General features: G+C 45.7%; 1 protein-coding gene across 1 annotated transcript; it reads right to left on the bottom strand.

The window, feature by feature from the left end:
• Window positions 1-27,313, bottom strand: PLA2G4D (phospholipase A2, group IVD (cytosolic)). Its single transcript, XM_006831892.1, has 20 exons — window positions 27,263-27,313; window positions 22,361-22,427; window positions 22,039-22,175; window positions 21,096-21,239; window positions 19,219-19,253; window positions 18,605-18,647; window positions 15,377-15,440; window positions 14,998-15,134; window positions 14,110-14,220; window positions 13,968-14,005; window positions 13,657-13,792; window positions 13,253-13,389; window positions 11,652-11,874; window positions 3,630-3,747; window positions 3,172-3,309; window positions 2,870-2,977; window positions 2,529-2,723; window positions 2,114-2,280; window positions 1,358-1,544; window positions 1-227 (listed from the first exon to the last, which is right to left on the bottom strand). The coding sequence occupies exons 1-20, from the start codon at window positions 27,311-27,313 to the stop codon at window positions 1-3; spliced, it is 2,463 nt and encodes an 820-aa protein (XP_006831955.1).

The raw sequence follows: 27,313 nt of genomic DNA, 5'->3' as shown, positions 1-27,313 counted from the left end.
TCATGTTTGCACCCCTGGAGGCCTGGTCCCCAAGGTGCGGTGCTTCAGCGCTGTCCTCAAGGCCTGCAGGATGGTGTCCTGGCTGTTCCGTACATTGTAGTCACTGAGGTGCAGCAGGCGGTCAAAGTCTTCCTCTTTGTATGTCATATTAAACAGGGAATAGGGTGAGGTGGCCCTAGTGAGGTCCATTTGGCCAGCCTGGAGTTCTTCAGGGCTGCGAGGGACACCTGCATAGAGTGGGAGGGCAGTTGGGAGATGGACACAGAGGCTTCCACAGCTGGGCAGGGTTAAAGGGATCCTTGTCTTTCTCCCAGCTCTGTGTCTTTACCCCAGAAATAGAAATGTGTGTTATTGTTGTTGTGTGTTATCAAATCAATTCTACCTCATGGTGACTTTATGAGACAGAGTAGAACTACCCCATTGAGGTTTCCTAGGCTGTAATTCTGAGGGAAGCAGATGTCCAGGCCAAGCTGCTGTCTTTGTGATTAGCAACCTAGTGCTTAGCCATACATTGTGAGAGTTAAAGAGTTTGCTCCCTGCACAGCTTCCACTCTTTGGGAAATCCAGAGTATCTCAATACATTGCTTCAACGGGGAGGTGGGGACAGACAGAAAAGGGACGGAAACTGGGTTAGTGTAAAGGAATACTTCAAACTCATGGTGAAAACAAAAATCAGAGAAGCAAAGAGCTTTTGCTTTTTAAGAACAAGTCTTTGTTGAAAGAGAAAACGTTATTTAGGATTCTAAGTATGTGTGCCAACCTGAAGGATTCAGGATGGTGGTAGAAACCAGGAAGCTTGGAATAATGCTCAAGGGCAGACATTTATTTCTCTCCCCATAACGAGGCAGAAGTCTGACCAGTTGATGAAAGGTGGGGATTGGAAGGAACAGGTGAGAGTTAAGATTTGGGGAGCCTTTGGCCTAAGAAGAGGCCTCAGCCTGGGTTGGAGAAGGGAGCTTTAGGGAATCTGAGCTAGAGGGGACAAGAGTCTCCCTTCTCTGCCTGTTGAGCCTGGAGAACCCTGATGAAGTCAGCCTCCAACCTGGTGACTTCAACGTGGTGGAAATGACTTTAGACTGGGCCTCTGGATTCAGGGTGTCTGAAACACCGCTCACAGAACAGAGGAACCCACATGCAGCTACAGGGACTGAGGGCAGAGGGGATCTAAAGGAGAACACAAGCACAGTGAGCATGCCCACTAGCAGCAGGGGTCAGGGAACCATGTCCAAGACTGAATAGGACTGGCCCTAGGCCTTGCCCTGCTCAGCCTCTCTACCCTTTGCTCAGTGGCAGAGGCTGCTGGGAGGGACCAAGGACCAGGCTACCTAGCTAAGAGGGAGTGGAGGGGCTACCTCACCAGGGGCTGAGTAGTCCTTGAAGGAGGCGTTGACCAGTGGGAAGTGTAGCAGGACAGGTGCCTCAGGGCAGCTGGGGTCAGAGAAGATGTGGCACTCCTTGGGCTGGTGGAGGTCCTGAGGGCTCAGCTTCACGCTTGGAAAGGGCAGTCCCTGGCCCTGGCAGTACAACTCAGTCTGCTGCAGTACCTGGGGGAGAGGGTGGCCCAGCGAGAACCTAGCTGTTTCTGAGTCACCCCAAATCAGGCCTTGAGAAAATTCTAGCTCACACTGGCTCCCTTGGGGTTAAGGCCACATCCCAGTTTGTTTGGGACTTGAAAGGAGTCTAAGGATATTTTTTTCATTAAAATCTTTTGGTGAGGTATAGATCCAGCACCCCCATTTTTATTGCTGTTGTTGGATTATTCAAGTCTGACAATCCTAGGACTTCAGTAGGGGGGCCACTTCTGCATTACAGCTCTATCTTCCACAGAGTCCCAAAGTGGGCCTGGGAGTGAGGGTAGAGATGCCCAGAGTCTGCCCAGGCTGCTCTTCTTGGGGGTGAGGGGGAGGTTGAGGTTCCCCTGTTCACCTGTCCTGGATCCCAGGGTCCCAACTAACAGAAGGCCCTGGCAGGAGTCTGTCACCCTCCCATCCCCTTGGGGACAGAGGAGGTCTGGGCAAGTGAATCAGTGGCTCTACTGCCTGCCCCTCAAGCTTGACCTGGCTGGGCAGAGGGTCTGGGATTCCCATAGCAACTTTGGGGAAGTCAGAGGCACCTCAAAGGGTGAGGACAAGGAGTAGTCAAAGGAAAGGATGAGGTCCAGCTTGCGGCCTGATCGGAACATGGACGGGCAGCTAGTGTTGATGAAGTAGCCGGTGTCTACCAGGCAGAGCTGGGGCTCCTGGGGGGTCAGCTGGTTGGGGGTGCAGTCCAGATGGCAGTCTGGCAGAGGAGGCAACCAGTCAGAGGCAGCCACCATGCCTCTCCACACCACAATTGCTTCCTTGTCCCCTTCTTGACTCTGACAATAATCACTGCTAGCCATCCTTCCCCAAGACTTTCCAATGGACTCTTCTCTAGGACACATCCCAGCAGTGGATCTCCAAGGCATTTGAAAGTCTATAGCCTTGGACTATCCCTACTCAGGGACCCAGTCTTATTATCTGGGAGCACATGACCAAGGGCCTTACCTGACCAGGTAGAGAACTCTTTCTGGCTTCGGTAGTCCTGGTGCAGCTGGAGGCCATGGAGGAAGTTGGAGCTTTGCTGGTGGAGTGGCCTGTTTATCAGGAAGCCCTTGAAAGCCTGGGCCAGGGCCGTTCCAGGCTGCAGCCACAAGGCGTCTAGGTATGAGGAGGTCCCTGAGGAGGCGGGGTGCTCCTTATCTGTGACTGAGAAAGAGATATTGCTCCTTCACAGGCCTGACAGTGCCTGGCTCCTGGCCCTTATTCCCCTCTCACAGACCACCCTCTAACAGCATCTTAAGGGGACGAGGCCTCATCCCAGGTTCCTGTCAGTGCCCCTTTCCTACCTACATTCCTCATCTTGTCCTTGATGTGTTGTTTCCAGGCTTCCCCAGAGCTGGTGAGACCATACCAGAAATCCAGCAAGTTCAGGGAGAAAATGTTGCTCCAGATAGCTGAAGGCCAAACCCCAAGAGGTCAGGTACTCAGCCCCGACCTGAAAGCCAGTGGTCCAAACTTTGGATGGTGGTGGGACCTGCAATGGCTTTCCCTACAGCCCAGCCCCCTCCCCTCACCTTAGGCCTCAGCCCAGATCTGAGCTACAAGAGTCATGTCCAGGCAAAGAGGCATTCTGAATGACCCTCCTCACCTTCCAGAAAGCAGATCCGGGACTCAGGAAGCTTCCGCATCAGCCGCCCCATAAAGAAGTCAGAGCCCAAGAGCTCAGAAGGGATGAAGGCTCCATATTTCAGGAACCCAATCTCGTAGGGGGAGAACTCAACCCACTCTAATGGGGTGGAAGGAACAGTCAGCAATATGAGGAGGAGGTCTCAGCCTCCCTCTTGTCGAGTATATGTGGGCATCGATTCAGCAGATGTGACAAATGCAGACTCCTGGACTGACCACTCCCCAACCCAGTACCTTGTCCATATCATCTTCACTTCCACCCCAGGACAGAGCCCCCCTACTCCCTTCTGAGCCCGTTGGAACCACCACCCTTCCTGAAGGTTGAGCCATCTGGAAAGGAACTTTATGTCTGAATTTTCTGTGGACTCTCAGCATCCAGAGGATTTGAGTGTTTTGGGGGTAGAGAGGTCAGGACTATACCCTTGAAGTCCAGCGTCTCCAGCTTGTTTTCTTTAACATTGAGGCTCAAATAGAGTGGCAGAGGGTTCTGGCCCCGCTCCAGTGCTGCTCTTTGTCCTGACAGTGTCTGATGCATCTCCTAGAGTGGGAGGCATGAGGAATTGAGTGTGTCTGAAGCACCTCTGAGGTGGCAACTTCCCCAGGCAGGGGCAAGTGGGGGCCCGGGCTGTGGGTGAGGAGGCAGCTCAACAGAGCCTCCTCTCCACTGAGAGGGGTTTGGGGGGCATGGGTGGGATTGCATATTTAGTTTCCACCCCACCCCATGATACCATGTATGACTGCTGCTTTTCTCCAGGACACAACCACAAGGACTACAATGCCACCTGTGGCCCTGCTTCCCACATCCTGGGTTCCATGGCCCCATCTTTATGGGTCAAGCAGCGGAATGGAGGTGGACATTGACAGACAGACACACAAGTGTACCACATGCCAGAAAACACAGGGAGTCCCATGTAGCCTCCTCTGTAAGCCATGCCAGGTGATAAACTGCCCATTCTGGATTCACCTTGATGCAGTTCAAGTTCTAATCCCTCCCAGATACTTTCCTAATATCCTTCTCTCTCCTCATCCTCCTGCTTTTTTCCTGCTTCACACAAAATGAGTTTATTTATTCTGGCCTTCTGTTCCTTAATTTCTCTGCAACAAAACTGCAGTTCTTTGATGGCTAGGACTGTGGGTTGCCTCTTTTGGAGAGCTTCAACAGAGCCTCACCTAGTTGTCTCTGGTTTTGATGAAGTCATCTCTGACTCATGGCGACCCTGTGTGTGTCAGAGTAGAACTTTGTTCCAAAGGATTTCCAACTTAGTCATTTAGTGTTGCTATAGCAGAAATACCACAAGTGGGTGGCTTTAACAAGCAGAAATTTACTTCCCCACAGTTTAGGGTCTAGAAGTTCAAATTCTGAGCTCCGGTTTTAGGGGGAAGGCTTTCTATCTCTAATGGCTCTAGAAGAAGATTCTTGTCTCTTCAGATCCTGCTTCCTGGTTCCTTGTAGATCTCCATGTGTCTTAGCATCTAGCTTACCCCATCTCTTCTCTGCTTGCTTGCTTAATCTCTGTTGTATTTCAAAAGAGATTGAATCAAGATAGACTCTACACTAATCCTACCTCATTAACATACAAAGACAACCCATTCCCAATCACAGGCATAACTGTTAGGACTGACAATACATATTTTGGGGGACATAATTCAACCCATAACAGTTTCCAGTGGTTGATTTTTGGGAAGTTGATTGTTGGCCTTTCTTCCAGGGTGCCTCTAGGTGAACCTGAACCACTAGTCTTTTGGTTAGCAGGACCATTTGCACCAACCAGGGACTCCCACCAAGTTATGAGAGCACAGAAAAGGCCCATTAGATCCTGGGCCTTTTATAAACAGGGCTCATCTCAGGCATCAGCAAGTTAATGCGGTGGCTGCCTGGGACACCACTGAGGCTGCTGCCATCAGTCCTGGGCTGAACCTAGGAAGGAGCAGCACATTGTTCATGAATGTGTCATCACTTCCTTAGAATCTTCAAGCTGGAAATGACCTTACTCAGCCTAAGGGGTTCCCAACCTGCCTACCAGCCATTATCAGCACATTTTCTTAGTTGTTGTTGTTGTTAGATGCCATTGAGTTGGTTCCGACCCATAGCAACCCTATGCACAAAAGAACAAAACACTGCCCAATAGAGTGCCATCCACACAATTGTTGTAATGCTTGAGCCCATTGCAGCTGCCACTGTGTCAATTCATCTTCCTCTTTTTCCTTTACCCTCTTCACCAAGCATGATGTCTTTTTCCAGGGACTGGTCCTTTCTGATAACATGCCCAAAGTATGAGAGACGACGTCTCACCATCCTTGCTGTCAAGGAGCATTCTGGCAATACTTATTCCAACACAGATTTATTTGTTCTTCTGGCAACTCAATGGAACTTTTAATATTCTTTTCCAACACCATAACTCAAATGCATCAATTATTCTACAGTCTTCCCTATTCATTGTACAACTTTCACATGCATATGGGGTTTTTGAAAATACCATGGCTTGGGTAAGGAGCATCTTGGTCCTCAAACTGACATCTTTGCTCTTGACCACTTTAAAGAGGTCTTGTGCAGCAGATTTGCCTTAATGCACTTTGTTATTTGATTTCTTGACTGCTGCTTCCATGAGTGTTGATAGCAGATTCAAGCAAACTAAATTCTTTGACAATTTCAATCTTTTCTCCATTTGTTGTTAAGTGCCGTTGAGTTGATTCCAACCCATAGCAACCCTGTATAGGGTTTCCAAAGAGTGACTGGTAAGTTTGAACCACTGATGTTGATGTTCAAGCTGACCTTGCAGTCCAGCACATTATGCTGTAACACCACCCCAGGACTCCATTTATCATGATGCTATTTATTACATGATAAAAATCCAGTTGTGAGGATTTTTGTTTTCTTTAGTTTGAGGTGCAGCCCATACTGAAGGTTAAATTCATGATTAAGTATTTTAAGTCCTCTTCACTTTCATCAAACAAGGTTGTATCATCTGCGTATTGCAGGTTGCTAATGAATCCTCCTCCAATCCTGATGCCACATTCTGCTTTGTATAATCCAGCTACTCAGATTATTTGCAAAGTATACAGATTGAATAAATCTGGTGAAAGAAAACAACCTTTATGTACACTTCTGATTTGAAACTATTCAGTATCCCCTTGTTCTGTCTGAATGACTTGCCTCTTGATCTATGTACAGGTTCCTCATGAGCACAATTAAGTGTTCTGGAATACTCATTCTCCACAATGTTATCCATAGCTTGTCATGATCCCACAGTCAAAAGGCTTTGCATAGTCAATAAAGCACAGGTAGGCATTTTTCTGGTAATCTATGGTTTCAGCCAAGATCCATCTGACATCAACAATGATATCCCTTATTCCACGTCCTTGTCTGAATCCAGCTTGAACCTCTGGCAGCTCCCTGTCAATGTACTGTTGCTGACGTTTTTGAATTATCCTCAGCCATATTTTACCTGCATGTTATATTAATGATATTGCCCAATGATTTCCATGTTCTATTGGAACATTTCTCTTTGGAATGGGCACATATATGGATCTCTTCCAATCAGTTGGCTAGGTGGCTGTCTTCAATTTCTTGGCATAGATGAGAAAGTGCCTCCAGTGCTTAATCAGTTTGTTGAAAGATTTGCATTTGTATTCCACCAATTACCAGAGCCTCATTATTTGCCAATGCCTTCCATGCACCTTGGACTTCTACCTTCAGTACCATTGGCTATTGATCAAAGCGACCTCTTGAAATGGTTGAACATTGAATATTTCTTTTTGGTACAGTGACTCTGTGTATTCCTTCCACCTTCTTTTGATGCTTTCTGCATCATTCAATATTTTGCCCATAGAATCCTTTAATATTTCAAGTCAAGGCTTGAATTTTTTTCTTCAGTTCTTTCAGCTTGAGAAATACTGAGCATGTTCTTCCCTTTTGATTTTCTAACTCTAGGTATCTGCACATTTCATTTTAATACTTGACTATATTTTCTCAAGGTGCCCTTCAAATTTTTCTGTTCAACTCTTTTACTTCCTCCTTTCTTCTATTCACTTTAAATCTCTAAACTGAAGAGCAAGTTTCAGAGTCTCTTTTGACAACCATATTGGTCTTTTCCTTCTTTGTTAACTTTATAATGAACTTTCGGTTTCTTCATGTATGATGTTCTTGATATATCCCACAACTCTTCTGGTCTTCAGTCATTAGTGAGTAATGTATGAAATCTGTTCTTGAGATACAGTCAATTTGATTTTGGTGTATTCCATCTGAAGAAGTCCATGTATATAATAGCCTTTTATGTTATATAAAAGGAGTATTTGCAATGAATAAATCATTGATCTTGCAAAATTCTATCATGTAATCTCCAGCATCATTTCTATCACCAAGCCCATATTTTCCAACTACTGATCCTTCCTCTTTGTTTCCAGCCTTCGCATTCAAATGACCAGTAATTAACAATACATCTGATTGCATGCTTGATCAATTTCAGACTGAAGAGTTTGATAGAATTCTACAATTTCATCATCCCTGGCTATTGATTGGTACATTAATTTGAACAATAGTGGTATTAGCTGGTCTTCCTTTTAGGCATATGGATATTATCCTATCACAAACAGCATTGTACTTCAAGATAAATCTTGGAATGTTCTTTTTTATTATGAATGCTATGCCCTTTCTCTTCTATTTGTTGTTCCTGGCATAGCAAACCAAATGATTGTCAGATTCAAAATGGCCAATACCAGTCCATTTCAGCTCACTAATTCAATAAGTAGATGATACAATCTTGCTAGCTGAAAGCAAAGATGACTTAAAATCCTACCCATGAAGTTCAAAGACCACAACCTTTAGTATGGGTTGCACCTCAAGGTAAAGAAAACAAAAATCTTCACAACTGGACCAATAATAACATCATGATATATGAAGAAAAGATTTAAGTTGTCAAAGACTTTATTTTGCTTGGATCACAACTCTTCTGGTCTTCAGTCATTAGTGTCTAATGCATGAAATCTGTTCTTGAGATATAGTCAATTTGATTTTGGTGTATTCCATCTGGAGAAGTCCATGTATATGAACTCAGCAGTCAAGAAATCAAAACCATATTGCATTAGGTAACTCTGTTGCACAAGATTTATTTTAAGTGTTCAAAAGCAAAGAAGTCAGCTTGAGGACCAGCGTGCACCTGATCCTAGCCATGGTATTTTCAGTAGCTTCCTATGCATGTGAAAGTTGGACAGTGTATAGTGCAGACCATAGAAGAATGGATACATTTGAGTTATGGTGTTGGAGAAAAATATTAAAACTACCATGGATTTCTAGAAGAACAAACAAATCTGTGTTGAAGGAAGTACAGCCAAAATGCTCCTTGGAAGCCAGGATAGCAAGACTTCATCTCTCATACTTTGGGCATGTTATCAAAAGAGACCAGTCCATGGAGAAGGACAGTCATGATTGGTAAAATGGAGGATCAGCGAAAAAGAGGAAGACCCCCAACAAGAGGGACTGTCACAGTGACAGCAGCAATGGGCTTAAAGTTAGCAACGATTGTGAGGGCAGTACAGTGCTTCATTCTGTCATGCACGAGGTCTCTATGAGTCAGAACCAACTCGATGGAACCTAACAACAACAACATCTAGGATATTGATTTGTATGTGTTCCTTTTCATTTTTGATAACTTCAAATTATCCTAGATTCATTCTTCATACATTCCATGTTCTGATAATTCATGGATGTGTTCAGCTGTTTCTCCTCATTTTGAGTTGTGTCCCATTAGCAAATGAAGGTCCAGAGAACTTTACTCCATTTGCATCATCATGGTCAACTCTACTGTGAGGAGGCTGCTCTTCCCCAGCTGCAATGAATGCCTCATAGGCAGCACTATATCTGACAATAGTTTGTTATGATTCAAAATGTCTTCATCTTCTGGTACTATGTCTGACAGTGTTGCACTGCTAGTCATAAGGTTTTCAGTGACTAAACATTCAGAAATAGTCTGCCTCTCCTTCTTCCTAGTCTGTCTTAGTCTGGAAGCTCAGCTCAAAACTGTCCACCATGGGTACCTTGCTGTTATTTAAAATACTGGTGGCAGTTTCCAGAAATATGCAAGCTACCACAGTATGACAAACTGACATCATGTTAAACAGAAAACATGTTACAGTCTCAATTTCTTTTGAGAATCAGCATATCAGGAATTTGCCTTTATTTTCATATCCCCAGGTGATTATTATGATGATCAGCCAGGATTCTCGCCTAGCATACTCAGTGAGAAGAGACCCTCCCACAACTCTGCCCAGCAGTTCTACCACTTGATGAGAATGCTCATGTGCCAACTACAGTCACCTGATCCTCAGCAAATTCTTTGAAACCCAACAGGATAAGCTTCAGGGACACTGGTTAGAAGAATCCCCAAATAGCACTGATGATGTTATATCTAAAAATCAGTTCTGTAAGTGTGAATGAGTATATGTGTTGGCAAGTATATGTGTTGATATCTGCAACTTGCCCTCTCAAAATCTTTATAGAGGAATCCTGCTTGCTTATTATGATGTGTATGATGAGGGACTAGGTCTTTCAACTACAGTAGCACAATTTCTCTTCTGGGGAAAGACTTTGGAAAGGAGTCCTGGTACAGCAGTGTAGGATAAGCACTAGACTGTTAACTTCAAGGTTCAAACCCACTAGCCATTCCTCAGAAACCCTATACAAGGTCTCTGTGAGTCAGAATGAACTCGATGGCACTTTAACAACAATCACAACCATCTATTAAAAGAGTTATTGTTGTTGTTAAGTGCTATCATCACCGACTTTGCAGTCCAGTGCTTTATCCTACAGCACCACACCAGGACTCTAAAAGAGTTTTGTTGTTGTTGTTGTTAAGAGTCTTCAAATTGGTTACGACTCATAGCAAGGGTTTCCAAGGAGCAGCTGGTGAGCTCGAACCACCAACCTTGCAGTTCAAACTGACCTTGCAGTCCAGCTAATTAGCCCAGTAACTCCTTTAATAGTCGGAGTTCCTGGGAGGCACAAATGGTTAAACCGCTTGACTACTAACCTAAAGGTTAGAGATTTGAGTTCATCCAGAGACCTCTCAGAAGAAAGAACTGGCGATCTATTTCTAAAAACATTGGCTGTTGAAAACCCTATGGAGCATAGCTCTGTTCTGGAAAAAAACAACAACAAACCAAGGTCACTATAAGTTGGAATTGAGTCAACAGCAACTACTTTTTACATTGCAAGCAGGACTCTAGTTTCCAAACCTATAGCACCATTCTGACCACTCAGTCTCATCTCAAACATTGGAGTGCTGGTGATGTGTTGATGTGGTTTGAGCATTGTGCATAGTAGGACTAATACACAATCTTGTGTTCAAAGTTGAAGACAATGTGTCAGATCTTAACTCAGGAAGGAATAAGAAAAACTGTGTTTCTCCTTGAGTAGTGCAGATTTTAAGCAACTCATTGATTGCCAGCAAAAGTTTTTTTTTTTTTTAAGTTTTAAACAGATCATTCTAAAGACATTGATGCTAACTGGTACATTTTATAAGCAGCTTTTTCTAAAAACCAAAGCAATATCATAGACTATTGCTCTAATCCTTCCTATTATTTAAATTGAAATTTGTCACTATGGAAGATATATTTTCTGGCATTTTAAAATAACTTTTGGATTAGTATGTATACTGTAACAGTAATAAATACCTGTTTTATCTAAAAAATTTTAAAGAATGTTACTTATAAGAGGTAAGTTATAATAATTAAGAAAAAAAGAAATAGTAAATTGAAATGCTTTTGTCTTGGGAAAATTTTTAAGAACTACATGACTGCCCATTTCTAAGAATGCATAGAAATCAATGGTAACAATTTTTACTATGTGAACAGGGAAAAACTAATTAAGTTTGCATTTTTTTAAAGTTATGACTGGTGGATAAAATCATAATTAAATAAAAGCCTTCTTTATAGCCTAGAATCAAACTGCATATTCTAGCACCTCATAAAAACTGTTAAAACAAATTTCTCCCACTCTACAGTACCCCACTGATGCCACCTAATAGAAAAATCAGTTATTAAAACACCACTTTCAAAGCCAAACACGAACTTAAACTATAGACCCAAGGAGTACAAAGGACTTATTAACAAATAAAAATATTTCAAGAAACTATGTTGGCTTTAGTCAAGATGGTCCATTAAAAAAAGAAATGCAGGCTTAATTTCCAGTAATGATGGGTTAGATTCTTTCGACTCCCTGTAGCATTGAAAATACTAATAAAGTTAGATTTTTTTACAAGTTAATCTAAATGTTTTCTATTCATGGCAAATAGCTTAGAATAGCCTGGGAAAGCCTACCACCTGGTGGTTCTCACATCCTTTAACAACCAGCCCTGGACTCTCACCCTGCAAGCAATATGCATGCCCTGCCAGCTGTGTGGGTGCTCCAGCCTCCTCCCAGGCTCCATCCCAGGGTGCACTGTGTACCTGCCCATGCAGCATGTTCTCCAGCACGAGGGCCCACAGGTCCACAAAGGTGGTGGTGTAGCCCTGCTCAATGCGCAGCTGCAGCTCCTGGTGGTAGCTCCTCAGGCGCTCTGGAGAGAAGGCCTCCAGCTTGCTCTTGGCCATGCGCTCCCGGGCATGTTGAATGGGTCCCTCAAGGTCCTGCTGTGACCACTCAGGGTCCCCATACAAGTGGGCCATTGTCCTGGGGGAGCAGGGGAACAAGGACAGTATGAGGCTGGGGCCAAGGACAGGTCACTGTAACTCCTCCTTACCACCCTCCAGCTTCTCCCAATATATGCCTCCTCCCACCAAGCCATCCCCGCCATCTTGAAAATGTCTCTTAGGGTTTCTCTTCTTCTACACCAGCCCTAGCCAATATAAATACAATGTCAACCATATACATAATTTAAATTTTTCTAGTAGCCACATTAAAAAAGTTAAGAAAAAGTGAAATCAACTTTCATAATATATTTTATTTAACTCAGTGTATCCCAATGGCTCTGTACCACAAGCACTGGACTGTGAACCACAAAGTCAACAGTTGGAGCCCACCAGCCACTCTGCTGGGGGAAGATGAGGCTTTCTGCTTCCATAAAGATGTATAGTCTCAGACACACTAGATGGGGTCACTATGAGTCAGAATCAACTTGAGGGCACTTAACAACATCTATCATTATCATTTCATGACATAATCAGTATAAAAATTATTGACATAAATTGCATTCCTTTTTTCAAACCAACTCTTCGGAATTCTCTGGATAGTTTATGTTGATAGTACATCTCAATTTGGATTACAAGTGCTCGGTAGGCACATGTGGCCAGTGGCTACCACATTTATAGCACAGCTCTCAACCCTACTTCTCCTGTCTTCTCAGGCTACCGTTTAATATACACTTGTCAGCAGCTGTCACCTAAACCCTTCTGAGGTGCTAGCTAATAGCAGCATTTCTTCTTCCTGAAAAGTATATTTCAGTAAGATTCAAAGGAATGAATCTCTAACAATGAAAACTTCCGTAAGTAGGTTAGGGAATGTAGGGAGGCAATGTTGTTCTTGGGTAAAATAGCATCTCTTAACCTCAATTTTAGTCATCTAGCAGTGTGAACACTAAAAGAAACTACCCCAGGGAGTGTTTGTGAGGATTACAGGGAAAAGAACTGCCAACTTGGAGTTCCTCTTGTGGGTCAGGCATTTGGTTGAGTGTTTGACTTGTGCTATCTCACTCAAATCCCAGGGAGTCATCAGTATCCTCCTCCCCATTTTGGAGATGAGTCAGCTGACAATCAAAGGAAATATTGCTCAAGGTCACCCAACCAGTACGGTGTGGAGCTGAAACTCAAATCCAGTTCTTTGTGAATCAGTTACCTCGTACCCTCCAGTAATGTCTGAGAATGGACCTCTCGCATCACCGTGCTCATAGCAAAATTCTATAAATGTTTCCTGCTTTTACAAAGAGCCTTCTTAATGCCCATCTGGCCACACTGCTCACATCCACTTGACTTCCCCCATAGAAGGTCCCTTCAGCATTTACTCCTCCCATCTATGGGGCCTGGGCATCTCTGCTAGTCCCCAGAGTCCTCACCATGTAGAGCCCGAGATGCCACTGAAGTAAGTCACACAGTCCAGGAGGCCCAATTTCTGCAGGGCCAACAGGTGGCCATAGAGTGAAGTCATGGCCCGGGTACCTCCTCCAATAGCCATGATGCCCACCACAGGAACCTGGAGCACACATCGTCATATCAAAAGACAAGGATGGCACTGCCCCTGCCATACTCAAGGCCACGTCTGCTCTGCCTCCATGGAACAGGGCTTCACAGTCAAAGCCTCTGAGTCACAATTGAAGCTAGAACCCATCCAAAGGGAGCAATCACCTTAAAGCTTACCCACAGCCCCATGTCTCCCCGCACATGCCCACTACCCAGTCTGCTGACTGGAAGGTCTGGAAAGGGTATAAGTATCAAGCATTCCCTTAAGGGGTCCCCAAACCTCATCTTCCTGCAGGTCTCTCTCCAGCTGCAGGGCCTGCTTCAAGGCCTTGGCCACCACCTGCTTCCTCCTGCTCAAGAAGGTCTGTTCCTCTGCACACAGGTCGAAGCCCAGGTGCACAGCCAGCTCCTTGGGGCTGGAGCAGTGAAGGATCCAGGGGTCAAGGGAATAGATACAGCTCTGCCACAAGCAGGCTAAGCCCACAGTGAGCTGCCAGATGATCTTCCTGCTTCGAATCTTTTGCCACAGTACTCCCCTTCCATATGACAACCCTCAGTCCCCCGAGCCCCCACAGATGTGATATCCCTTACCAGCCCTCTGCCTGGAGCTTTAGCTTCATTCCTGGGGCCTAAAGTCAAGGTAAGAGAGCCTACTCAGAATGTCATGAGGGGATATTGGATTCCCCCAGTCCTCATTCTTCCTTGCCCTTTTCATTCAACTGGGGCCACTTACATTTGGGGCAGGAATATCAATGGTCACCTCCTTCCCCATAGGCAAGGATCTCAGAGGCACATTGAGGTGCTCAGATGAGTTGTCCGAGTTCCAGCCATTGCCTGAGGAGCTCTGGAAGAAAATATTCATTCATTCATCCATCTATTCAATGAATCCACATAGATCTAGTGATCCATACACTGTTCCTCCTGATATTCACTAATAATCACAAAAATAATAATTGTGCATTTATCTAGTATAAAAGCATTATTTTAACTAAATTGCCCATATTCATTTATAGAGGACTAGATGAATAACAAACGTTAGCCTATATGCTTCATTTATAAGTGGTATAGAGGCAATAAGCAATGTATTATGAGAGAGTAGGAAGTACGTATTATATTGGGTCTATTTAGATTGGGGACGGGAATCAAGGTAGGCCTCTCTGAAAAGGTGCTTTTGATTTAAAATGTGAAGGAGGAAGAGGAAGCATCCTTGGAAGAACAAGAGGAGGGCAGGGAAAGTGCTTGGTATGTTAGAAAAGCTAGAAGAGAGAAGTGTGGCTGGAACATCATGAATGAGGTAAAACATGAAACAAAATGAAGCAACAGAGGTGGGCAGGGGCCAGTCCACAGACATTAGATGTAGTCTAAGAGCATTACTGGGACAACCATTGAAGCACATAAAGACTACCATGGCTGTAGCAGCCCACTTAGAATCCTTGATATCTGCTGCCAAGGGAGTGGAACCTAACTGGGAGATGCCAACAGGACCACAGGGGACTGGGTCTTGCCAGGAGGAAAGTCATGGAGATGGAGGGAGAGGGGGCGGAAGGAGTGTCTGCAGCAACTGATGATGCTAGAGTTGGCCAAAGGTTGGGTGGGTAGGAGAGATCTAGAGCAGATTTACCTGCAGGCACCCACTCAACTCTGTCTCCTGGGCTGCCATGTAGTGGAAGCGGATGGCTGAGGACATGCCCAGGGTCAGTGTCTGTGTTTCCTCATATGACCCCTTCAGCACCAGCTCCAGCTGCAGTTTGTTCTGATCTGGGGGAGGGAGTGGGCAGATCAGGTAAGAGAGTTGCAGTGTTTGTTAATGTGAGGGGAACAAGAGTGCGAGTCTCAGCTCAGACCCTGACATAGCTGAGGCCAGATTCTGAAAAGAAACCCTCCCCAGCCTGCTGGGTCCCACAATCCCCATAGGGCTCCCACCCCTACCCTCATATATCCTCCCACTCTGGCCCACAGGTTTCAGGCAGAACCCAAAGCTAGTCCTGAATAGGTCTCACCTGGGGCCACCGTGGCGCTCTCCAGGCTGTCCAGATGCACATTCAGGCAGGACAGCTCTCTGGCCTGGGGCAGACCACATCATGGGCAGAGGGCTCTGCTGGGCACACTGAGGTCCCTCAACCTCAACCCTCTGTTTCAAACCCACCACTGTTTCAAAGCCACCACACACTGAACAAGAAGTGGGCCTCAGAGTGGTATAAGATACAGAAACCTCACAGTCCATCTCTGATCAGTGCAATTGGAAGGCTAACTCAGATGCTCTGGAGCAACCAGGAGAGCCTAGCTCCACCAATCCTGGAGCCCTGCTGGCTTTGCCAAAGTTCTGGGACCTCTCAAAAACTCCATCTTTCAGGCCCACTTCTTTCCTTCCTACGTTTTTCTTGTAGCCTAGATTTGGAGGATCTAATAATGCTAAGCAAACTGCTGTTTTTTACAGGATGATGGAATGGGTGTTAGAGAAATAGTCCGCATTTCAGTTACTAGGATGTCTCCTAGGAGTTCTTCTACTCCCAGAAGGATTTACAGCCTCAGAAACCTTATGCATGGTTGCTATGAGCTGGAATCAACTCCACGGCACACTAGGATATCTCCTAAGTGCCCTCTGCTTCACTGACATACCCTTCCTTTGTACTTTCTGCTCTTGTAAAGCACACAGCATCTTTCAGTGGTACCACAGCCCACCGGACTCTTGCTACGGACCCTCTCCTGGACTAGTTACCAGCTGCTGTCAAGGCATGTGTGTCTGAGTAGAGCTATGAATGCTCCACAGGGTTTTCAATGGCTGCTTTTTCAGAACTAGATCTCCAGGTCTTTCTTCTGCGGCACCTCTGAGTGGACTCAAGCTTCCAATCTTTTGCCATTTGCTGTTTTCACCACCCGAGGACTCCGACCTCCTATTCAACTGATGAATTTATCAATCCATCCCTCAGATAAGTGTCGATTACCATAGGTCTGAGGAGTCTTGGTGTGGCACTGGAGCATAAGCACTGGACTGTTAACCACAACGTTGGGGGTTCAAACCCACCAGCTGTTCCTTGGAAACCCTATGCTGTTGTTGTTAGGTGTCATCGAGTCGGTACTGACTCATAGTGACCCTATGTACAGCAGAATGAAACACTGCCTGGTCCTGAGCCAACCTCACAATTGTTGCTATGCCGAAACCCATAGCTTCTGCCATTGTGCTAATTCATCTCGTTAGAAGTCTTACTCCCTTTCTCCAACCCTCCACTTTACCAAACACAATATTCTACTCCAGGGACTGGTCTCTCCTGACAATATATCTGAAGTATGAGAGACAAAGTTTGGTCATTCTGGCTTCCAAGGAGCACTCTAGCTGTACTTCTTCCAAAATGGATCTATTGGTTCTTTTGGCAGCCCATGGTACTTTCAATGTTCTCCTCCAACACCACAACTCAAATGCATCAATTTTTCTAAGGTCTTCCTTATTTATTCACATGCATATGAGGTTATTGAAAATACCATGACTTGGGTCAGGTGCACCTTAGTCCTCAAACTGACATCTTTGCTGTTCAACCCTTTAAAGCGGTCTTGTGCCGCAGATTTGCCTAAGGCAATATGTCATTTGATTTCTTGAATACTGCTTCCATGAATGTTGATTGTTGATTTGAGCAAAATGAAGTCTTTAACAAGTTCAGTCTTTTCTCCACTTTTATGGATGTTGTTTATTGGTCCAGTTGTGAGGATGGAAACTCTACATAGGGTCACTATGAGTCAGAATGGACTCAACAGCACTTAACAAGGCCAACCATAGGTCTGAATTTATTTTGATGTATATTTGAAAAAGTAACACTACCCCATCAAACAGGCACTTGTGTGATCATGAGAGTGAGTTGTTGTTGCGGTTAAGTGCTGTCGAGTCAGTGATAACTCATAATAACCCTATACAGTGTTTCCAAGTGTGACATTCAGGATACTGCACTGGTCTGCAAGGTCAGGGGTTCAAACCCATCAGCCGTGCCTCAGAACCGACTCGACGGCACTTAACAACAACAATGGGGTTTCCAAGGAGTGGCTGGTGGGCTTGAACTGCCAACCTTGTGATTAGCAGTCCAGTGCTTATTCTTTAGCACCAGGACACCATTTCAGTTGTTATTATTGCTAAGTGCCATCAAGTTGGTTCCAACTCACAGCGACCTTGAATAGGGTTTCCAAGGAGTGGTTAGTGACTGTCAGCCTTGGGGTTAGCAATCCAGTGCTTATTCTATACTGCATCCGCCACCTAGTGGCCATTCTTGTTTACTGCACCTTCATCTTGTTCACTGCAGATGCGTTAAGCTTTCCTGTTTTAGGAAGGCTGACAGAAACTCTCCACTGTCCCAAAGAGGAACTGATCACCCTCCTAGTCAGTGGCATGACTAGAAGGCCCAGGGAGGGTGCAGACCGCAGTCCCTGACATTGTCAAAGGGGGTGACACCAACCTGGCTCAGGGTTCACAGCGGTGGCTGTGGCCAGCCAGCACCCAAGAGGGAGAGGCCACCAAGGCAGTGGCATTACTTCAATAGCGTTAACTCACCAGCACCCCGGGCCTCCCACCCCATCACCCACCTGCCAGGTTTTCCTCCATTGGACAGAGAGGAGGGTCTCCGTCTTAGTGAGACAGGGGAGGAGCTGCAGGGAACCCTGGAGGCAGGGGGTGGAGGGGTGGAGGGAAAGGGGCGGGGTTCCCACCGCAGGGTACTCAGCAGAGACAGACTGCTCTGCCCACGGGGAGTGAGTGACACCTTGAGTTACAACACTGGGTGACACTAGTCCTAGTGTCGCCACGGCCCTGACTCTATCCCAGATCTCCAGGAATGGAAGCACAGAGCCCTGGAAACTCTCCCTGGGCCTCATTAACCTCAGCCTTCACAAACCCAAGGTGTGACTGGCTCTCAAGATGTCTCCATCACTCTTGAAGTGTTAGAACTGAGTTCATCACACACGACTAAACATCACCGAGGAACACCTAAATCCTCCACTAGTCCCTCAGCTAGAAGTTCTCTCAGCAAAGCCTTCATGTTCACTTTAGGCCCTGGCACTTCCAAGCCTCACAGCCCCCCACCACAGCCCCGGATGACCACCTGGGAGGCCAGGGATGATTTGAACACAAATCCCTGTGTCTGTCTCACCCCTCCCGCCTTCACCCTAGGTTGCTGCCCTTGGACTCCTTCTACCCCACAGTCTGCTCTGAGGCCCCTCCCTTTTAGCTCCCCTGAGGAAATGGTTACCACAAGGACGTTGTTGGTGATGAGGTTTTCTGGGTGGTCCAACCTGGAAAAATCAAACCATCCAGAGTCTGGTCTTGCAAAGGCAAATGTGTCCTGCAGTGAGCTACACCCCTCACAGTCAACAGTCCAGACCATGTGGGGTCTCCCTGGCTGATGCTGAGGGTTTCTTGGCCCTGAATAAATCTCAGAGTGAGCATGAGATGCTTCCAAAGAGGGGTAGGTGGAGAAGAGAAAGAACAGAGAAAACTGTCACTTTCTTCTCCTTGTTTCTAGAAGTAGAGCTCCTCCCTGGCCCAGACCACTCGGGCAGAGGTGGGAATATGACAAACAGTGAATTTTGACTGGATGTAGTGGTTACGAATTGGGCTGCGAACCACAAGGTCAGCAGTTCAAAACTACCAGCTGTTTCATTGGAGAAAGATGAGACTTTCTGCTCCCTTAAAGATTTATGGCCTCAGAAACCCTGTACAGGGTCGCTATGAGTTCGAACCGACTCCACAGCACATAACAACATCAACCACAATCAACAGGGAGCTCTAGATCAGGGCCAGAGCTCTCGCTCCCTAAGGAGATCCCAGTCCCCATACATTCCTTAACCATGTGAGAGTACTCACGTTTTCTCCAGCAGAAACTCCACATCCAGCTCCACCTGACATCAAAGTAGATAAACAAGTCATCAACATTTGCATGTATCTTAGGAGTTGACGTTTGGATTATCATATTATCTCAAGCAGACTTTAAAGCAGACATTGTATTGTAATTATTTCCATTTCACAAATGAGGAAACTGAAGTCTAGGAAAAGAAGAGAGCCACCTACCCAAGTCACCCTACATCTCATACATCTTCAGAGGACAGATCTTCTGAGTCTTAAAACTTGGAGCAAGGCTGAAGGAAAGTCAAGAGTACAGGCTGAGAGTAGGGTCTTAGAAGCTAGCAAGTGGCCATGTAAGATGCAACTATTAGTCACTCCCCATGTGAAGGAAGGAAGTGAAGAAATTTAAAAACAAAACAAAACAAAACAAACCCTCCAGGGAACAATTAGCCGAAAGGACAAATGTACCACTTGAACCACAGTCTCCACTATCATGAGATCAGAAGAACTAGATGGTGCCTAGCTACCACTACTGATCCCTCTGGTCAGAACTACAGAAGACCCTGGACAGAATGGGAGAAAACGCTTCAAACCTGGAACTTAACCCACCCTTAGCTATCTTCTTACAGCCAAACAACAGACGGGTCTATAAAGTGAACAATAACAATAACACTTGTGAGAAATGTACTCCTCAGAATAATCAGCCACATTAGATCAAAAGGCAGCATTGCCCAAAAACAAAAGCTCAGAGAGCAGGAAGGGGCAGGAAAGAAGGGCAAATAGAAATGGGAAACCCAGGGAGAAAGCAGGGAATTACAATTAATGTTACAAAACAAAATATGCAGTGTAATTATTTCACCCAAATTACAATAAAATAATAATAATACAATGACGGTAAATTATAATTTGAAATAAATGTGTTAACAAATTCACAATATATTGAATTACATGAAAATGTTGATTGTTAAGTGCTGTTGAGTCAGTTTGGACTCATAGTAACCCTCTCTTGTATAAACACTGGACTGGGAACCACAAGGTTTGGTCCCACCAGCTGCTCCATGGGAGAAAGATGAGACTTCCTGTTCCTGAAAAGATTTAAAGTCTCGGAAACCCTGTGCAGGGTCGCTATGAATCGGAACCTACTGGACGGTACTTGACACAACAATAGGATTTCCAAGGTGGGTTTGAACCACTGACCTTACAGTCAACAGTTCAGTGTTTATCCTATAGCATCACATCAGGACCCCAAACAATGATAACCAAACAGAAAATTTTTAATTTAAACTGTAGAAAACCCCCATAGGGGGTTAAGATGGATCTCTGATTTGGATCTATAAATAGATCTGCTTTCTACTCCTTCCTATTAGTGTTTTGTAGATTTTATATTAAAAATATCATTTATTTCTACAAATGTGAAAGGAAATCATGCTAATAAAACAGACTTTGAAAAAACTTAAAGATTCACTAAGGTGAGTGGGAAGAAGCACAGGCTTAGGGGACTTCAGCATGATCAGCATCCATTTCATCTTCCTCTTGAGCTCAACCCACCCAACTCTACAGGAGTCACAGAGCCCAGATCAGGACCAGACGTGGTGGTCAGGAGCTGTGGAACCCACAATGACTCCAAGGGTTGGTTACAGTAAGCTGTGTTTTGAGAGGCATTAGGAAGTTCTCCACTACCCAAAACCTTTCCTACACAGATAACAAAAATTCCTCCACTGAGTGATTCAGTCTATAACAATAAAGTCAAGTCTTTTCCCATCCTATTAAAATCAATTCTCTCTGGAAGGAGTTTCCATCTTCCTGTGAATGAGTTAGACCCAGCAGCAGGACAACAAACAGAAGAAACTGAGCAACTTCCTTATCTGTGAGCTAGGAGATGTGGGACCCACAGGAACTTCCCCACCCACCTGGGAACTCTGGGAGAAGGTCTTCCGGAGCAGCTTGCCAGCAAGGACTTCTGAGACATCAAAGAGAAACTCAGAGAGGAGATCATCCTCTTTAACGAAGTCTTCGTCATAGATGCTCAGCTCCAGAACATTCTAGAGACCCAAGAACAGTAACTTAGCACATTATCTACTCAAAGTAACAATAATACATATCTGTTTAACCCCACTTGATGCCCAGAGCTGGAAAGAAGCCTCTATCCCCTTGTACTTCAAATTTTAAAGAACTGTAAAACTTTAATGATGCATAAGGAAATTCTGGCAAAGTTCCTGAATTCCTCCTGCAAATTTTTTAAATCAAAATTTAAATTCTTTCAAAAAATTACCCAACCTCTCTCCCTCTCCCAGGTTTTGCTGATCCCCTAATGCATTCTATGTGCCAGACAGAGGTGTGTATCAACAACAGTTAGTGCATCTGCAGAAAATAGAGCATATGCAATTAGTTTTAGTTTACTGAATGATTTCTCACAGCTGGTGATGGAAACTACAGTGGCAAATAGAAACAGCTCATTGGCAGACCCCACCGACACACACATATCTCAAGTGGCAGCCAGGGCACATGTCATGACTCCCGTACTTTAGATGTTTCTCTGACACCAAACACTGAGTCTTCCGTGAATTTTCTCATTTAATCTCACAACAACCCCGTTAAGAGGAGACTCTGAATACTGATAGATGGACGTATGGAGGAAGCAACTGTCCATAAGAGGACCACACAGGCAGGTGGTGGAAGGACCATTACATTCATTCACACATTATTTCATAGTACATAAAGGCCAGATACCCTCCTCCCCAGCCTTTCTCTGACTGAGCTCTGGAGGAAAGGACCATGAGTCCTTTCTGTGAGGGGTATGATCTGTCCTCAGGTGGGTGGTTGGGATACTCTGGACTTTACCTTGACCTGACTCTGGATTCGGAAGGTGAAGGTCTCATTCCATACAGGGTGATTAGAGTTGGTGACTGTCTTGGTCTTAACCTTTGTTCCAGGTATAGTTGGCAGCTGCAGGATCACATACGGGTCTGCCTGGCTCACTGCCAGTCAGGAAAACAATGGTGAGAGAGAATTCTCCAGACCCCTTTCTCTCCAGCTTCCTGCCAAGACTCCAGTGGCCCCACAGGCAACCCAGGCCAGTCCCAAGCACTTGTCTGGCCCTTTACCTACCATAGGGTTTGGTCACCCCTTTGTCCCTCCTGGAGCCCAGAAAGCCGGTACTCACACAGGTCAGCCCAGGGCAAGTTCCGTGCCTCCAGGACCTTCACGGTGAGCTGCCAGCAGGCAGAGGCCTCCTGAAGATAAATACCAACCAAGTGAGTACTGCTTGCTCATTCCTTTGCCCGACCTCTCTGCTCCACTGCACGAGCCCTCAGCTGTGCACATCCCTCACCCCAATTTGTGTTGAGGCTTCTTCCCAGGTATTGTGGATGCAGAACAGCTCTCTGGGAACCAAACAGCCTTTGTCACCACTGCTGTTGGGATCACAGGAAGGGTAGACCACAACCGCAAGGGTGGATTTAGTGGAACAGCCCCTTCAGGGATGGGACTGAACAATGAGTGGAGAAAGCCAGGACCTGCATGAGGACCAAGGAACTGTCGCCCACCTAACATGTCAGTTTGGATCTGCCATCCAGAGATCTCAGGGAGGGTGGCCCTGTTGTAAAGCAGGTGAAACTGCTGCCCAGCACCCATTCTCCAGGCCTTCTAGACAGGAAGTGGACACATGACTTGTGGAGGAACACCAGTGGTCTCTGGTGTCTACAGACACTAGAAGCTCAGTCTGTGCTGTCTTAGGGTTTGAGTTAGGAAATTCCAGGAACATCAGACTAGCTGTTACAGCAATCTGTGGGTACAGCAGGTGGAAGGTCAAAGTGATGAAGATGCTGGAGAGGTCACATTAGACTATACATGAACTGGAAAGGGATGCAAAGAAACCAAATGAGCAACTCTGAGGGGATGAGCAGAGGGTAGGTGGCAGGAAGAAAAGAGGTAGTATATCAGGGCATGGCTGAGTTCTTTTGGGAACTGAATACTAGGGGGTATCCCCAGACTCCATTGTGGAGGACTCTGGCACTGCTGGGATCCAAGAGTACCTCAGGTTCCTGCTCTTCTGGGTGCCTGCACAGGCTCCCTACAATAAGCCCCTTCTATCTGAAGTACGTCCAAGAGTCTGGCAGGACAAAGGTACATTTTCTCCATGGGCTGACCCCAAGGAAGGTAGAGAGCATTGTTGTGAAAAAGATCCTGCCCAAGAGCACCACATGGGTTATATGGCCCTAGCAGGAAAAGCCTATGTGGAGTAGGCCATTAGAAAGAAGCCAGGAAGGACGTGGCATCAGCAAAGAGCATTGCCTGTACCAGGGAATGATGCAACAGGAGACCCCCCAGCAAGGTGAGAACTCACAGAGACTCAGTGTGGTGCCACTCATCCAGTGTATGCACTATGGCGGCTCCGATGAACAACCCACAGAAGTACCATGTGCTCGGGCTCCTGCCACCCAGAAGGCTCTGAGCCCAGGTTTGACTCACCCTAAATAACATCTAATCTGCCTCTTTGCCCACCCTGAGGGAGCATAGCACTTGAGCGGTGGATATTTGGTATTACATGGCTGGGAGACAGTGGCTGGGTTATCTCTGATTTGCATCCTCCCAATTATTCCCTGCGAACCTTAAGGTCAGCAGTTTGAAACTACCAACTGTTTTGTGGGAGAAAGATGAGGCTTTCTGCTCCCGTCAAGATTTACAGCCTCGGAAACCCTGTACAGAGTCGCTATGGGTCAGAACCAACTCAACGGCACTTAACAACAACAACAACAACCATTCCCAGGATACCTAGTGTGGCATTGTGGGCTAATGCGCCAGACTGCGAAGTTGTTTGAACTGCAAGGTCAGTGGTTCAGTCTCACTAGCTGCTCCTTGGAAGCCCTAGACAGGGTCGCTATGGATCAGAATCAACTCGACAGCACTTAACGACAACAACAACAACCATTCCCACCTCTCTAAGTCTGTGTGTGGTCAGGCAGTCTCAACTCACACCAACCACTGATCTGTTCTGCACAGATGCCCAAGACCCACCAGTGCTACCTACAGGGGCCAGTTTCTCGATCTGGAGGATTCAACTCTCCATTCTCCACAGAGAACCTTAAGAAACAGTGAGGCCACAGCAAACCACAGGTGGCTATAACTCCTGCCCCTCACCCTCCTCCTCTGGCTCCCTGCATCTGTCCTTTGCTGAGTCCCCATGTTGAGCACTGGCGTCCTCATCGTTCCTGTCAATTTTCCAGCAGAGCACTCCAGTAAGGTAGACTTGTTTCTCTCTTCTTCACAATGTTTCATGACTCAATATACAAGGGAAGCATGGGCTTACTTGTGCTTACTTACTAACCAATAATGAACAATTTCATGTTTTTTCACCATATCAAAGATTCTGCTTCTAGGTACGACTGGCGTTGGTCTCCCTCTCCCAAAACCACAGCAGCTGCCTACAGAATCAAAGCCTTTTTCCAAATACTCATATACAATTCTTGACAGGGATGGAATATTCTGTAAGCAAGGTAAACACGGGCTTACTTGTGCTTATTTACAAACCTGTAGTCAACAATTTCACATGGAAAATCTGCACAGGTTTCTTATAATAAGAAGTTAATGAAACTGTTGACAGCAGATTAGTAAGTAAACCCATGCTTACCTTGCTTATTGGATAATCCACCCTGCTTCTTGGGGATTAACTTCAATGGCACCAGTAACCTTTAAGCTCTATAGGCTTTAAGCCAGAGGTAGTGACTGGCAGAGATTTAATAATTTTTTTAGACACCTGGCTTCATTTCCTCCCCACACCCAAATTCCTTAGCTGCATCTCACAGGAAAGGTGATGGCGGGCACCCTGGAGCCATCATCCCACTTCCAAGATAAGGAATGCCTCAGATTCGCTCCTCCTGCTCCTCCAGTCAGGTCAGGGGGTGTCCATGGATCTACAACTTGGGGTGAGGCTTTAAAGCCACTTTGGGCTACTAAAAAGTGTTCTCAATTGTGGGTTAATGCGCTGGATGGCAAAGTCAGCTTGAACCACAAGGTCCGTGGTTCAAGCACACCAGCCTCTCCTTGGAAACCCTATTCAGGGTCACTATGGGTCGGAACCGACTCAACGGCTCTTAACAACAACAACAACCAGTCATTGGGAGTCCTAGTGGGCGATGTAGGTAAGTACTCGACCACAAGGTCAGTTTGAACCTCAAGGGCAGCAGTTCAAATCTGGCGGCAGTTCAAATCTACCAGCACTCCTCACAAACCCTATACAGGGTCACTATGGGCCAGAGCAAACTTGACGGCACTTAACAACAACAATCATTGGAGTCCTGGTGTGGTGCTGTGGGATAAGGCGCTGGACTGCAAGGTCAGCTTGAACTGCAAGGTTGGTGGTTCAAATTCACCAGCTGCTCCTCGGAAATCCTATAGAGGATCACTATGAGTTGGAACCGGTTCCATGGCATTTAACAACAACAACAAGTCATTAGGAGCCCAGGTGTGGCTCTGTAGGATAAGCATCTGACAATAAGATCGATTTGAACCGCAAGGTTGACAGTTCAAACTCACCAGCCATTCCTTAGAAAATCTATACAGGATCACTATAAGTTGGAGCTCTGGTAGCGTAGTGGTTACGAATCGGGTTGCGAACCGCAAGGTCAGCAGTTCGAAACTACCAGCTGTTCCATGGGAGAAAGATGAGGCTTTCTGCTCCCGTAAAGATTTACAGCCTCGGAAACCCTGTACAGGGTTGCAATGGGTCGGTTCCGATTCCACAGCACATAACCACCACCATGAGTCGGAACTGACTCCACAGCTCTACACAACAAGCAGTCATTATCCTCCTTGCAAGCGTGGCTGCCCATTTCTCCCACCATCTCTCAGCCCCTCTTCAGAAAGTCCAGTTCTTTGGCAGGGTATTTTTTTCCTAAGGGGAAACCCCAGTTCTCTTCATCTTTAAGACCACTCCTAACAGAGCACCCAAGGATGGGTTGTGGTGATCATTCCAATGACTAGTCTCTATTAGGAGACAGCAGGTGTAATGACAAGAAGCAAAATTCAGAGCCAGATTGTCTTGAAACCCTGGTCTTGAGGCTTACTTGTGTGTGGCCTTGGGCAAGTTACTTAACTTCTCTGTATTTTTGTTTCCTTATCTATAATGGAAATAATCATAGTATTGACTTTAAAGAGAGTTCTAAGACTAAAAATCTTAGTATCTGCTGAATGCTTAGGAGAATGCTCAGCAAAAAAATAAACAGCACCTAAGCAATTGCACTTATTATTTAGTGAGTGCTTACTAGTTTTTTAGCTGCTGTACTAAGCATATGACATCTTCTAACCTGATTTGCCCTTCCAACAACCTCATAAGGTAGACCTCTCATTTCTCCCATTTTACAGATGAGGGAATTGAGGCACAGAAAGGCTAAGTAGCTTAACCTTAGTAAGTGACAGAGTCACACCCAAGTGTCCAGGGCCAGAACTCACAACCCCTGTGAGTTTGTTTCTTTGTAAAAGTGTGCAACTTTCCCCCTACTATCCTGAGAATATCTTGACACTAGAATTTCATAGATTTGTTTTTAACGACTAGGAGTATTAAACAAATTAACATATTAACTAATATGATTCTTTTCTCCCAAGGGCACTAAAGTCCAGTAAAGCATTAGTCTTGGGTAGAAATTGGTCTTATACAGCTTCTGAGATACACAGGGTAATTTCTTGGCTCAAGCCAGTTCCAGGGAGTCTACGGTCCCGTAGTAGTGGGCTATAAATCTGGTGGTGTCCTTCTGTGACACACAGCCACCTGTTTGCTGATAGGAGTGTGTGAGCATGTGTCTGTATGGAGGGAACTCTAAGATTCATGGGGAGGGAGGAGATTGTGACTGGCCAAACCTGTGATCCCACTCATCTATTTCCACCCACTCCATATCCCCAAGCATTCACATCCTTACCCTCTGGCTCCCATCCTCTGTCTCTGCCTTGCTGGATGGGACCTAAGCCCTCTCCAGAAACCAGAATCACTCTGATTTCAGTTGTGCCAAACTTTTCAGGATGCACCCTGGCCCCAGGCCCTCCCATGACTGGTGCCCATATTAACAAATACTATTACCTGATGAGGATGGCCAGCTGGTTTCCTAGGTGACAGGTTCTCCAT

Source organism: Chrysochloris asiatica, unplaced genomic scaffold (genome assembly GCF_000296735.1).
Source record: "Chrysochloris asiatica unplaced genomic scaffold, ChrAsi1.0 scaffold00004, whole genome shotgun sequence".
NCBI classification, from domain to species: domain Eukaryota; kingdom Metazoa; phylum Chordata; class Mammalia; order Afrosoricida; family Chrysochloridae; genus Chrysochloris; species Chrysochloris asiatica.
This window is presented reverse-complemented; position numbering and strand designations above follow the sequence as displayed.